Below are 14,672 nucleotides of genomic sequence, written 5' to 3' on the forward strand. Positions count from 1 at the left end.
CTGGTGTAGCTGAAGCAAAATGCAGGACTATGTAGCACTTTAAAGACTAACAAGATGGTTTATTAGATGAAGAGCTTTTGTGGGCCAGACCCACTTCCTCAGATCAAGCAGTGGAAGAAAAGAGTCACAACCATATATACGGTATATATGGTTGTGACTCTTTTCTTCCACTGCTTGATCTGAGGAAGTGGGTCTGGCCCACAAAAGCTCATCATCTAATAAACCATCTTGTTAGTCTTTAAAGTGCTACATAGTCCTGTATTTTGCTTCAGATTTAAGAGAGACATTGGTTTCATGGCTCACTGCAACAATTTGTAACACATACTACTGCCTGCTAATTCTTGATTGCCCATGTCATTTTAAATCTTCATACAGCATGTGTGAAACCCTTGTACTCAACAGTATATGCCCTCCTTATAATTAATTCAGACATTCTGGTGATTTTCTACAAAACTGCAGAAAAGTGCTATTTGAAGGTAAAAAGGTTGTTCCTTACACCAAGAGAAGTTGGGTCAATAAAGGATATTGTCTCTCATATCCTGGTACCAACATGGCTACAACACTTCTACAAATAAGAAATAAATGTCACCCTTATTTGGGTTGATTCTTAACTGTCCTTGTTTACAGGATTCAGAGGGGATGAAGAGCCATACCCTGGTGCAATATTACCCATCCATTGTAAGTGTATTTCTTGTTTGTGAGAAAATGTATCGTTGTGCAATCTTATCATTGCCTGGCACCTGAGTACAGTAATATTTTTTTCAGCTCAAAATAATAAATATTGTCTCTAGCTTTCCTTTCTAAATGTTAAGACATGACAATGTAAGATGTGCATGTGCTTTTAATTTCCCAGCTGCAAGTATTGACTAGCAATATGCATCACCCATGGATTCTATTTACTGCTCTTATCGGGACAACAATCCTCTAGTGCTTAATATTCTCATGATTTCTCTGTGTGCAGTGCCCCTGTCATCAGATGTTTGCTTCACCCATATTGATGTTCAGTTTTTGGAGAAGTTTGGTGTTACCTTTGGGATGGAAGGTGAAACAGTTACACTCAAATGTACTCTGCTGGTCACCCCAGATCTGACTAGGCTTCGACCTCGTGTTGAATGGTACAGAGATAGTAAGTAAATTTTCACTTCATTTGGCTCCATTTAAGTGCATTTTAATTGTTCATGTGCAGATTCTCTCACAGGCTATGTGTGTAGGTTTAGAATTCACCTTCCTAACAGAAAAAAAGATTTATTTTGACAGTTCCCAATAGATCTTTTTTACTTTGTGACTATCTCAGATGAAAGATTTCCCTTCTTAGTCTGACTCTGCTGAAGTGAGCAAAAAACTGACATAAATAGCAGTGAAGAGCGAGAAGATGTAGGTGACAAAATACATAGATATGGAACAAAGAGAATTATGGAGAAGCCAAAGAAGCAGTTTGAAGGAATCTGAGCTTAGTGTCAAGACATAGATTCAGGTCCTGAGGATTTGCATAGGTTCATTGTCCTGCAGGGAAATAGGCATCTATCATACTATTTCAAAGGTGTAGAGATTTACAAAATTTACAATTTGTGTAGCTCAGATTGTGTAGCTTATTTTGAGATGCACCCATGCTAAGAGGAGAATGTTCTCATTGAGGTGAAGATTGGGCATGAAATCCAGGCCTGACTGAAGTCAGTGGGTATCTTGCCATTGGCTTGAATGAGGTTAAGAGTTTATTTCCTATTAAATCGTTTAGATATTGGAGTAAAGAGTATTGTTCTAATGAACATGAGTTAAAAAACTGACCTCTGACACTGACATCATGGGGAGGTTTATGTGTGTATTCTCCCACCCAAGAACTGCGGGGATTAATGTGATTATTATGTGATTGTATTGGATACTTGCTATATGCCTCAAATGTTGGCAGTGAAACTTTTAGGCCAAGAGATCCACTGCATAAATTTTGAGGGCAAGAAGGTTAATAATGGAATTAACATGATGGCTGTCTTCTAAAATTCTCTGATTTAGAAAGAAATGGGCATTGAACTCAAAACTCGGACTTACATTTATTATTTCAGACAAGTTATATTGAATTCTGGTTTGGTATTAAAATAATTTATTTTTTAATTAAACTTCTACAGATTTTATTATTCAAATGATAGACAACTAATGACCTGAGATTGCTCTCTGTGGTTTACTTCTATTAATTATACACAAGAGAATTTGTGTTTGTTCAGAATTAATAAGCTTTAGAGCAGTTCTTGGTCACTAAACTATTCAAAATATATAAGTCACTTGAGTCAAATCCTCTGAATGAAGTCTCTGACAGTAAAAGGCGTTCATTTAAAATTCCTATCTTATTTAAACCAATTTAAGATTGTAAAGAACTTGAACTGAAGTTACCTCTGAAGATTGTTCATTTAAGTCCAGTTTGGATGCAATTTTGACTGGTTGCAGATTTTCTTTAAAAAGTTCTAAAGTAATAAATACATTATAAAGATGGAGGGTCAGAATCTTCACTTGGTCATATGGGTATCTAAGGACTCCATGAAGGTCAAAGAAGTTATATCAGATTTACACAAAAGTGTAAAGAGTGTGGAATGTGGCTGACATTTTAGTAGAATATGTAACATGGGAAATTATAAAGGGAAAAAATGCAAACACTGTAATTTCTATCAGTGCATATGTGATTTAAACAAAAACTAGCTGCAATTTAAGGGAATATGTTTGGTAACTCAGAACACATGGTAAAGCTCTCTGTTTTCAGTGTATCTTGAGAAAAATCAAGGTTCCTGGCACTTCCAGACTTATTCTCAAGAGCTGTGTCTAGACTGCATCCCTTTTCCGTAAAAGGGATGCAAATTAGACATATCGCAATTGCAAGTGAAGCGGGGATTTAAATCTCCCCCACTTCATTAGCATAAAAATGGCTGCCGCTTTTTTCCAGCTCGGAGCTTTATCGGAAAAAAGCACCAGTCTAGACGCGGATCTTTTAGAAAATAAAGCCTTTTCCAAAAAGATCCCTTATCCCTCTTAAAATGAGGGATCTTTTGGAAAAGGCTTTATTTTCCGAAAGATCCGCGTCTAGACTGGCGCTTTTTTCCGTCAAAGCTTCATTATGCTAATGAAGTGGGGGAGATTTAAATCCCCGCTTCATTTGCAATTGCGATATGTCTAATTTGCATCCCTTTTACGGAAAGGGGATGCAGTCTAGACACAGCCAAGAACTTTCTGGAATTGACAGCATATAGCTCATGGTGAAAGAAACATATTCTAGTGGTTTCAGTATGGAAGTGAGAGCCTGGAACTCATATATTATGGCCACATAAGAGGCCATATAACCTGGGCCGGCCCAAGCCATTTTGGCTTCCCGGGCCCCAGGTGTGCGGTGCCGCTTCCGGGGCGCATGGCCCCACCTCCAGGCACACAGCACATGCACGTGGGAAGACACATGGTGCATGCGCTGCCCAGTCGGCCCAGCCACCGCCGATGGCGTGCAGCCCAGGGCCGCCCGGGGCAGGCTGCACCTGGCCATGCAGGGCCCTTCGGCTATGGGGGGAAGGGTGCTGTTGCGGGGGTTAACATGGTCCTTGCACTGGGCGGCCACTGCAGCCCAACAGGAGTCCCCCATAGGTTGGCGCCCTGGGCAGCTGCCCGGCTAGCCCACCCCTTAGTCCGGCCCTGCATATAACTCTAGACAGACAGAACTCCTGGGTCCTATTCTAGTCTCTAAAGCTAATTCCCTCTTAGGCTTTGCTTGGGAAGTTACTGAATCCCCTACATTGTAAAGGAAGGCACCAATGTATATATTCAGGCACCTAAGTAAGTGGCCTGGTTTTCAGAGGAGCTGATCCCTCAGCCTTGAACTTCATTGGGATCACTGTGCTCTAGGTTTTTCATAAACTAGAAGAAAATTAAAAATAAAATGCAAAAGCTGGGAGGGAGGGGGGAGAGTTCAGCTTTCACTTCAGTCTGATCACATGGCTCTACCCAATGCAGTGAGCACAAACTGCAAAATGCATCAGAAGCAGAATCTGGTACGTTATTGTCCAGCCCCGCTAAAATGCTAGGCTCGAAGGGGATGCTGGTAGGATGAGACCACGACTCAAAACTAAAGAAAAATCCTGGTTTTTATTGTTACAAACACTGGCACTCATTTAACTTTTGGGAGAGTTCACCTAAATATAATTTACAGTCAACTGTAGTCAATTACAACTAATTACAATTACCTATGTGGACGCCAGATAATCATTAAAATAAAAAACAAACAGATCACAAGGCAATAACAAATAATTCCCTGGGGTTTTTCTAAATCACAATAACTGGCAAAGTGGACCCAGGGGTTGACAATGGTAAGGTTAGTGCTGGTCTCATTCATGGAGGTAACTATTTACACTTGTTATCTAAATGTGGGATAAGAAAAACTATTAGTGGTCAATTATGTGTGAATGGGTGACTAACAACTCTTGTCACCTCTAAACCAAACTTCCAAGGAATAACAATCAATGAACATCAAAGGAGACCAAAGCAGGTCAATTACAGAGTTGATGGCAAACAGTATGGGAGTGGATTATAAGTTTCAGAAGACAGCAGGAACACAAGGGCCAGCCACATGCTCTCTGACTGCCTCCACTTTAGTGGACCAAACTCGAATATGCACAGCAAACACTCCGGAGCAGGGGAGCAAGGCATCTGGGTGATCAGGCCAGGCGTTCAAAGGATGCAATTCCCCAGTGAGAGGGGTCACCTGCCTGTTTTATCATCTGCTTGCAGATCCAGCTCATTGGATGGTTTTTGCCACAGTGGGAGGAGTGAAGAGGGGAGAATAATTATTCTGTTTAAGTTTTTATGCTCTTATATGGAAGATGTTCCACCCTGCTGACAGAGCCCCCTATACCTGCTCCTGCTTGTGAGATCTCCTGTGGTCAGCTCGCAATGGGCAGCCATTTTGTATGATTCTGCCTTGGACAGTTATATAAAGAGCCCATGATTAAGAGCTGGAAAGAGGTCTCATTGCAATTACCTTGTACAAATCCTGAAAGATTCCCTTAAGAATCAGGCATGTGGAAGTGCCTGGATAATGGTATAACTTCTTGCTTCAATTTATGTAGGCATGTAGCCATATATTCATTACCCAGCCCTTTACTGTCAGCTTTATCACTTAAAGATGTGGCACTTTTTTTCCACCCACCCCCCGTGAAGCTCCATGTTCTATATATATATCTTTGGGCTAAAATGACTTGTCTGCAACCTTTTGGACATCTGCCCCAAAGTGTATTTAAGCAACAGGGCAATAATCAAGCATAGGGCTGTAGCTAAACTTTGCACATAATGCTGTTGCATTGATTATAATAGCACTCAATGGGTTAAAAATCAAGAGTTCTCCTATCAATTATTAAAAGAAAGTGAGACAGAGGGACTTCCTTGGCCAGCATAAAATATTCTGCTCGTTTCATCACTCTCATCTCACTAGTCAATCAGACTAATTTACATTAATCGCAGGGCACCACCTCTGACCTGTGAGAAATTCAGATTTAATTGGATTCCCTGCTCAGCAGGCATGCCTGGAGGATTTAAGAGTCAGTGTGTCTTTACAGCAAAGCTTCAGATTAAATTGAAATTTGGTCTTTAAATGTGCGGAAAGAAATTTGACTAATCTGACATTTGACCTGAATAAGCAGAAAAGTGTGTTTAAAATTAAATACATTACACACTGCTGTTGTTACTGTGTACTGTAGTTTTCACAGAATTATTTCAAAATGGAGCTTTAAATATTTTCTTGTCAGTATATTAAAAATGATGGTGAAGGAAAATCATTTTCTTTAGTGTAACAGGTACAGCACAAAATAGTTAAATTGTACATGCCTCTCCCCATACTCACTGGTGAAATGAGTTTGCAGGGCATAGCTTAATTCGTGTGTGTGTGTGTGTGTATTCATAATATCCACATATAACCATGATGAGTAAAGTTGGCATAAACAGCAGACTGTGCCACTAATTAACAAAGAAGTCAACTTTGGTGAAGATTGTTATTGCTAACTCATTGACATATACTTGATCACAATTCCCTTCCAGATGTGCTACTAAAAGACTCCAAGTGGACAAAAATGTACTTTGGAGAAGGCCAGGCAGCACTGTCTTTCACCCACCTGAACAAAGATGATGAAGGCTTATACACGCTGCGAGTAATTACGAAGGGTGGAGTGACTGAGTACAGTGCATTCATGTTTGTCAGAGGTATGTTTTTCATGCTTTGTTTTGAGAGGGCTTAGCAAGTAGAACATTTAGCTCTATAGTATAATGAAAGAAGCCTAAAAGAAATGAAATAAAAACCTCAATAACAATGGGAGATTTCAACTATCCCCAGATGGACTGGGTACATGAAACCTCAGGATGGGATACAGAGAAAGTTTTTTGAAACCTTACATGACAGTTTCTGGAAGCAGCTGGTTCTGGAACCTAAAAGAGGAGAGACAATTCTTGATTTAGTCTTAAGTGGAGTACAGGATCTGGTCCAAGAGGTGAATATAGTTGGAGCACTTTGTAATAGTAATCATAATATAATTAAATTTAACATCTGTGTCAGGAAAAAAAAAAAAAACAACCACACAGCAGCCCAACACTATGACATTTAATTTCAGAAAGAGGAACTACACAAAAATGAAGAGGTTAGTTAAACAGAAATTTAAAAATATAGTGCCAAAAGTAAATTCCCTAAAAGATGCAAGGAAACTTTCCAAAGACACTATAATAGAGGTTCAACTTAAATGTATACCCCAAATTAAAAAACCACAGTAGGAGCACCAAAAGAGTGCCACTGTGGCTTAAAAACCAAGTAAAAGAAGCAGAGATAGATAAAAAGGCATAATTTAAAAAGTGGAAGTTAAATCCTAGTGAGGAAAATAAAAAGGAGCACAAACTCTGTCAAATGGAGTGTAAAACTATAATTAGTAAGGCCAAAAAGGAATCTGAAATAGAGCTAGCCAAAAACTCAACTAAGTACATCAGAAGCAGGAAGCCTTCTAAACAACCAGTGGTGCCACTGGACAATAAAGATGCTAAAGGAGCACTCAAGGATGATAAGGTTACCGAAGAGAAACTCATTTTTTTTGCATTGGCCTCCATGGCTGAGGATGTAAGGAAGATTCCCAGATCTGAAACATTCTTTTAGGTGACAAATCCGAGAACTGTCCAAGACTGAGGTGTCAGAGGAGGTTTTGGAGTAAATTTGTAAACTAAACACTAACAAGTCACTGGGACCAGATGGCATTCACCCAAGAGTTCTGAAAGAATTCAAATGTGAAATTGTAGAACCACTAACTGTGGATTGTAACCTATCCTTTAAATTATTTTCTATACCTACTAGAGGATAGTTAATTTTTACAAGTGACTATAGAAGTGGTACTGTCTATTACAGGTCGGTAAGTCTAACCTCAATACCAGGCACATTAATTGAAACTATAGCTAAGAACAGAATTGTCAGACACATAGCTTAATATAATTTGTTGGGGAAAAGTCAACATGATTGCTGTAAAGGGAAACCACGCCTCACCAATCTATTCAAATTATTTGAGGGGATCAACAAACATGTGGACAAGGGGATCCAGTGGATATAGTGTACTTCGATTTCCAGAAAGTCTTTGTCAGGGTTCCTCACCAAAGGCTTTTAAGCAAAGTAAGCTGTCATGGGATTAGAGGGAAGGTCCTCTCATGGATTGGTAATTGGTTAAAAGATAGGAAACAAAAGGTATAAATAAATGATGAGTTTTCCGAATGAGAGAGGTAACTAGTGGTGTCCCACAGGGGTCTATACTGGGACCAATCGTACTCAACATATTCATAAGTTATCTGGAGAAAGGAGTAAACAGTGAAGTGGCAAAATGTGCAGATGATACCAAACTGCTCATGACAGTTAAGTCCAAAGCAGACTATGAAGAGCTTCAAAAGGAAACTAGGTGACTGGGCAACAAAATGGCAAATGAATTTTAATGTTGATAAATGCAAAGTAATACAGATTGGAAAACACAATCTCAACTACATGTATAAATTGATGGAGACTAAATTAGCTGCTACCACTCAAGAGAGAGAACTTAGAGTCATTGTGGATATTTGTCTACAAACATCCACCCAATGTGTAACAGAAGTCAAGAAAGCAAACAGAATGTTAGGAATCATTAAAAAAGGGATAGAGAATAAGACAGAATATTTTAGTGCCTCTTTAAATCCATGGTATAACCACATCTTGAATACTGCATGAAGATATGGTTACCTCATTTCAAAAAAGATATTTTTGTATTGGAAAAAGTTCAGAAAAGGACAACAAAAATGATTAGGAGTATGGAACAGCTGAGGTTGGGATTAATTAAACTAAGACTTTTCATTTTAGAAAATAGGAGACTATATGGGGAATATGATAGAGGTCTACAAAATCATAGCTTGTGTGGAAAAGTGAATTAGGAAAGGTTATTTACTTGCTTCCAAACCAAAAGAACTAGGAGTCAGCAAGTAAAATGAATAGGTTGCAACCTGTGGTACTCCTTGCCAGAGGATGTTGTGAAGGCCAGGTCTTTACCAGGGTTCAAAAAAGAACTAGATAAATTCATGGAGGATAGGTCTATCAATGTCTATTAGCTAGGATGAGCAGGAATGGTGTCCCTAGCCTCTGTTTGTTAGAAGCTGGGAATGAATGACAGGGAATGGAGCATTTGATGATTACCTGTTTTGTTCACCCCCTCTGGACCACCTGGCATTGACCTCTGTCTGATACTGGGCTAGATGGACCTTTTGTCTCATCCAAGATGACCATTTTTATGTTCTTGAATCCAAAGCATAGCACTATATAAATATGGAATTTATTCAATGTTCTACAGTGTGGTCACATTACACCAAGAGGCAATTCAAGTGGGATTATCCTCCTGAAAATATGATCCTTTGAGACCCAAAGAGCCTATCCTTAATGGTGGTACAGCCTACTTCTTTCTTTACAGATGGCTACTTTTTCTGCTGACTGGTGCTGTACTATGTAAGGGTATGTCTACACTATCCTCCTATTTCGAACTAGGAGGGTAATGTAGGCATACCGCACTTGCAAATGAAGCCCGGGATTTGAATTTCCCGGGCTTCATTTGCATAAGCGGGGCGCCGCCATTTTTAAAACCCTGCTCGTTCGAACCCCGTGCAGCGCGGCTACATGGGGCACGAACTAGGTAGTTCGAACTAGGCTTCCTAGTTCGAACTACCGTTACTCCTCATTCCACGAACTAGCGGGGTAGTGTAGACATACCCTAACAGAGCAGGGCTTAGTCTGTTCCTGCCTTCTAGCAAAATAGAAATTAGGTCATAATTCGCTGCTTGTGTATTCAAAGTGTGATTTTTTTTTTTACTTACATTTCATTCACCAGCATCTTCATAGTCCCATGAAGTATCCCCCCTTCTGCCAGGACTTTGAGGGCCTGATCATCACAAAGGTCTCTCTTTTCTGAGATCTCTGAGACTAGCCTCAGTTAGACCTGGTCTGCTCTCCTTCTCACTTCTTTCCTGTTTCCTTCTCATCAGTTTCCAGCTGAGGGATTAATTGTCTCTTTAGGTCATCTGCCCCTCATAGCTGAATAGATAATTAACTTTAATTAATTACTACACTCTGGCTTCTCTGGCGGAATTAATTGGTGTCAGAATGATCAACCTGTTAACTCAATGCATTCTGTCATAGATGGCTTTAAATGTGTCTGCACCCAACCTCTCCTCTTCACGCTGGCTTTTGCTGCTGGGCTCACTAGCTGGATCAGGCCATTTAAATTTTCAAGTTCAGGGACTGTGGTTATGCCTGACCCTTGCACAGAGGGATGGGGAATTGATTCCATGTACGCTCCCTTCACTGTACCTTCACCAGAGCCAATCACAGTCCAGCACTATGCGCAACACTTGGGGAAGAAGGGAAAAGAAAGGTTATCTTGCCGTAGGAATGGTTTTTTCACAAGAGATATGGATGAAAAGGAGAGGAATACATTAAAATAGAATACAGGTTAGAGTTTGCCCTTATATTTGCATACAGCTCCCACTGAACCCAGCCTGAGATCCCAAATGCATCTCTGGGCAGAGCTGGCTTGACATTTCTTTTGTTTTTAAAAATGAGTACATTTCTGCCTATGCAGTTCTTTAATTATGATCCTTAGCAGCTGTAAATTGGTGTAACTCCACCAAAATCAAGGGAGATATGCTGATATACATCAATGAGGGTCTGGCCTGTTCTATTTAGAAGTGTACAGTGGATGCATATGGTTTTCCTCACAAAGATTTCTGCTAAACCATTCCATTTATTTGGGTAGGTGGATATGGGTAGTGGCCAGGTTATCAATATTTTCCTGATTTGGCTCTATGGCTACAGTGCATTTCAATGTCCCTGCCCAGAAGGTGACCAATCTCAGGGACCAGGCCTACAAACTCTGGCTCACACTATGGGGATAGAAACATCTGTGTAGACATTCAAGCTCAGGCTCCGAGGCCAGGAAGTGGATGTTTTTTAGACCCTGAGCTCCAGCATGTGCCTGAATGTCCACACCACTATTTTTACTACTGTAGTGCAAGCCCCATGATCCTGAGTCTGTGGACACAGTCTCTGACACTCACTGCCATAGGATTGAAAATGCTGTGTAGATGTACCCTGTGTCCCCAGCAGCTGCACACCCTGCTTTCACTGGAGCCAGGCTAGTGGGGCTTTGTTACGGGGTCCACAGGCTCACCCCGCCCTGGGCAGCCCCGCTGCCCCGGTTGCCGTCCCAGACGCTCCCGGTCTCCATAAAGCGGCGCCCGGTCAACCCTCCCTGTGGCGGGTTTACGGGTGCGAGCGTCTCGTGCCCCCTCCCTTTTTGGCTTCGCACCGAGCCGAGGGCGGAGGGGCTCCACGGACCCACCGCCTTCGTTTGCCCTCCTCGTCCCTGACCCCAGGGTTCGTTGGCAGGGCCTGTTGAGGGTGCGATCACCTCCCGACCAGTGACGGCAGAGAGGGTTCGGCGAACCCCGAGTCCGGGCCCCCTCCTCCGGCCGGAGGGAGAGGGCGGGTTATGGCGTGGTTGGGGAAAAGGGAGTGGGGTCTTGGTCCTTGGATGGTTCCTCTGCTGGTCCAGTCCACCCAGTTCCTAGCTCTCGAGGGTTGCAGGGAGGATGGGGGAGTGGGGGACTGGGCCCTCCCTCACCGCCGGGTCCCAGCCCGAGGCCCTAAGTGGAGTTTGGCGCCTAAACGTCGCCCTCCACGACGGACGGGGCGGCAGCCCTCAACTCATCCGCCCACGGGCGCCAAAAGGGCCCTGCCTCGGGCTCCTTCCACTCCCTGCTGGCCTGCCCCGGAGATGGGGCAGGTCGGGGTTCACTCACCGCACCAGAGTCTCCGGGTCCGTCCCAGTGCGAGCCGCCAGCTGCCGACGCCGTCCTTCCTGGTCGCCCGGGGGGCCGGGAACTTGGTGCCCCTGGAAGCCAGGGCCGCCACCTCCTCGTTCCTACCCCCCCCTCCTGCTGCCCATCCACCACCTTTATGGGCACCGGGGAGTGACGTCCGGGCGCTCCGCCCCACCCGCACAACGCCGCCGCCCCCGCCCTCGCCCCGGCATGGGCCCGTGCCTTGTTCGGGGCCGCAAGCCGGGGGCGGGCGGGCTGGCCGCTTCGGCTCGGTCCGCGCCCTCCCCCGCTTCCGGCGGGGTGCCCCGGTTTGGGCTTGCCGCTGCCCTGACTCCGGGTTTTTCCGGCCGGTTTTTCCGGCGGAAGGGGGAGTCCCGTCCCCTCCTCTAGTGCGGACCCCGCCGGGTCCGACACACTCCCTTTAGTTGCCCAGATGATCCCTCGAGCGAGGAGGTGAGGGCGGTCCGGGCCCTCCCTCTCTCCAGACCCCAGCCCAGGGCCCTAAGGCAGGGGAGACGCTCCTCTCTCCCCCAGCCTGGCTGATGGGGCACGGAGCCTCAGCACATCAGCCCACGGGCTCCAGTACACCCGCCCTGGGCTGCTTCCTCACGCCCTCGTTCGTCCGCTCACCAGCCGGCTTGTCCCGCTGCCTCTTCGTGCCTCTCAGTCCCTTCCTCCGATGTCCTCCTCCTCACCTCCCCCTTCTTCTTCTGACTCTGCTGGTTTTATACCTGGGGAGGGTGCCGCCCCCGCCCATCCAGAACATCTGCACCTGCGTTCACCCGCAGCTCCACCTTCTCCTTCCCAGCTGTCTCTACTCACTCCCGGCGTCCTTCTTGCCGCCGGCAGTAGTGGGGAATAGGGCTGACTGGGGGCGTCTGCGGGGCTGCCCGCCCTGAGGCTGGTGGGGTGGCGTTCCTCCCCCGTTGCCCCTGCCAACCCTAGCGCGGGGGGTCCTTCTCCCGCGGTGCTCGGGACCGCGTTCGTGAAGCTGCCTGCCGGGCGGCGCGTCCTGGTTGCCCCGCCGACCGCATCCTCAGCGGCGGTGCTTCTTTCTGCCCCGCTGGGGGGGGCACCCTCGGTGCGGGGTTGCCTCACCCTCTCACCCCCCACGTTGCTCGGGGCCGCGCTGGCTAAGCCGTCTGCCGAGCGGTGCATCCTGGCTACCCCGCCGACCGCGTCCTCGGCAGCGGCGAGAAAAGCCATGCCGCTTCTCCCTGCCTCGCTGGGGGGGGGGGGCACCTTTAGTGCGGGGTTGCCTCACCCCGTCACAGGCTTCCTTGTACCAAGTCCTCTCCCTGGGAGTGAAATCCAACTTGAAAAGGGAAAAAATCATGGAAAGCATATTAGCTTTCTTGGGGAATCTCCGTTGTGTAGGTAGGTGGATGATGAGCATATTCTTTGGCTCACCTATACTTTCACCTCTTCCCAATCACAGGTCCTTGGATTTATGGAGAGCCTTTACAAGATGCATACCAAGGGGAGACAAACTGGCAGGGGTATACCAGAGCCCCCTTTTCACATTAGCTGTGATCTAATGGTAGAAATTAGCCTCCGTATATATAACATAAGGGTTCAACCAGACCTATCATTCTAAACTTTCAAAGACTGGTATAATATTGAGGATTGGTTCTGAGCATCTGCCTCTAAACACCATTGTCATTGTAATAGGGTAGCTGGTTGTGGACAGAGATATAGGACTTCTCTGAGTCACCCGAAATGCAGGTGCTAGAACCCTGCATAAAAACAGCATCATTACTTCAGCAGGTCGATTTTTCTTGAGGTGCAGTATCTCTCTGAGAATATGCAGAGAAAGCTTTAGGAGCAATCAATGCTTTGGAAGAAGTTTAGATTGAGGTTTCTACTTGGTTGTTGTTGTTTCCATCATCAGTAAGGACAGAGCCAGGAAAGAGGAAGTTTGGAGTACAGTATATCCTATATGGGTATACACCTTTCCTAGCAGGGTGAGAACTCTACCTCTTAACAGGTTTCATATAAGAGTTGTGGGTGCTCAACACTTCTCAGGATCAGGCCACAGACAGGTGTCTCAGCTAAGAAACGTCAGTTACTTAGGAGTGTATCTCAATATTTGAATACAGAAGTAACCTTAGAAATATAGCAAACGCTCACATGCTAAATAACCTTAGGAAATGTCTTTGTCCTGCCCACATGCTCTTCAGTAAGTACCTCTCTCTGACGTAGGAGTGACTGAAATCCATCTTTCTGAGGGGTGAGATTTCAGAAGCACCAAAGTTACTTAGGTGCTCAACTCCCTTTGAAAGTCAGTGAGAATTGGTGCCGAATATCCTTTACTACTTCCCAAAATCTATACCAAGGTGTTTAAACCTATTGGTAGATCTCCTGGGCTTGATTCTCCACTGTGCTACTCCAGGGTAACTTCATGGAAACCATTGGAGTCTCACTGGCATAAAAAAAGAGTAGTACTGTGATGCATGGGACAATCTGTATAATTCATCTTTGTTGTGATATAACAATGGAGTCTCTCTCCAGACCTTAAAGTTTTTCCATTAAAAGTATTTCCGCAAAAGAGCGTCTAGATTGGCACGGATGCTTTTGTGCAAAAAGTAATTTTGCGCAAAAGCATCCGTGCCCAGTATAGACGTGCTTTTGCGCAAGAAAGTTCCGATGGCCATTTTAGCCATCGGGCTTTCTTGCGCAAAAAATTAAGGTGCCTTTCTACACTGGCCCTCTTGCGCAAGTATTCTTGCAAAGAGGGCTTATCCCTGAGTGGGAGCGTCAAAGTATTTGCGCAAGAAACACTGAATTCTTACATTAGAACGTCAGTGCTCTTGTGCAAATTCAAGCGGTGAGTGTAGACAGCTGACAAATTTTCTTGCCAGTCTAGACTCACCCGAAATGTATGGTAGTCGATTCTAATTTGATTTTTTTTTCTGATCTAGATGCTGATGCATTAATTGCGGGAGCACCAGGAGCACCAATGGATGTTAAATACTATGATGCTAACAGAGATTATGTCATTGTAACCTGGAAACCACCAAATACAGCCAGCGAGAGTCCAGTCATAGGATATTTTGTTGATAGGTGTGTATATGTGTGTTTACATTTGTGTTTTTTGTGTATGAGCACTTATGTACTGAAAAAAGTCACCATTTTAATGCCCTGAATACTAATACTGGGTCTATAGTACTAGGGACAGCATAGTTCCCAATTTAGAGGAGCCTTAGGGCTGGTCTAATTTGGACATTGCTGGAACAGCCCACAAGTTCCAGTTGTTGGAGACCAGTGCTCCAGCCATGCCTCCTTCTCCATCATGTTACTGA

General features: G+C 44.5%; 1 protein-coding gene across 1 annotated transcript in view; it reads left to right on the forward strand.

Annotated features, from left to right (window-relative positions):
* MYOM2 (myomesin 2) overlaps positions 1-14,672 on the forward strand; it is a 106,257-nt gene that overhangs the window by 23,301 nt on the left and 68,284 nt on the right. The window contains exons 8-11 of the mRNA XM_006137769.4: positions 628-678; positions 962-1,126; positions 6,055-6,216; positions 14,292-14,433. Coding sequence (XP_006137831.2) covers positions 628-678; positions 962-1,126; positions 6,055-6,216; positions 14,292-14,433 — 520 coding nt within the window. The remainder of the gene's footprint in view (positions 1-627; positions 679-961; positions 1,127-6,054; positions 6,217-14,291; positions 14,434-14,672) is intronic.

The sequence above is a fragment of the Pelodiscus sinensis genome, chromosome 3 (genome assembly GCF_049634645.1).
Source record: "Pelodiscus sinensis isolate JC-2024 chromosome 3, ASM4963464v1, whole genome shotgun sequence".
Classification (NCBI taxonomy): Eukaryota; Metazoa; Chordata; order Testudines; family Trionychidae; genus Pelodiscus; species Pelodiscus sinensis.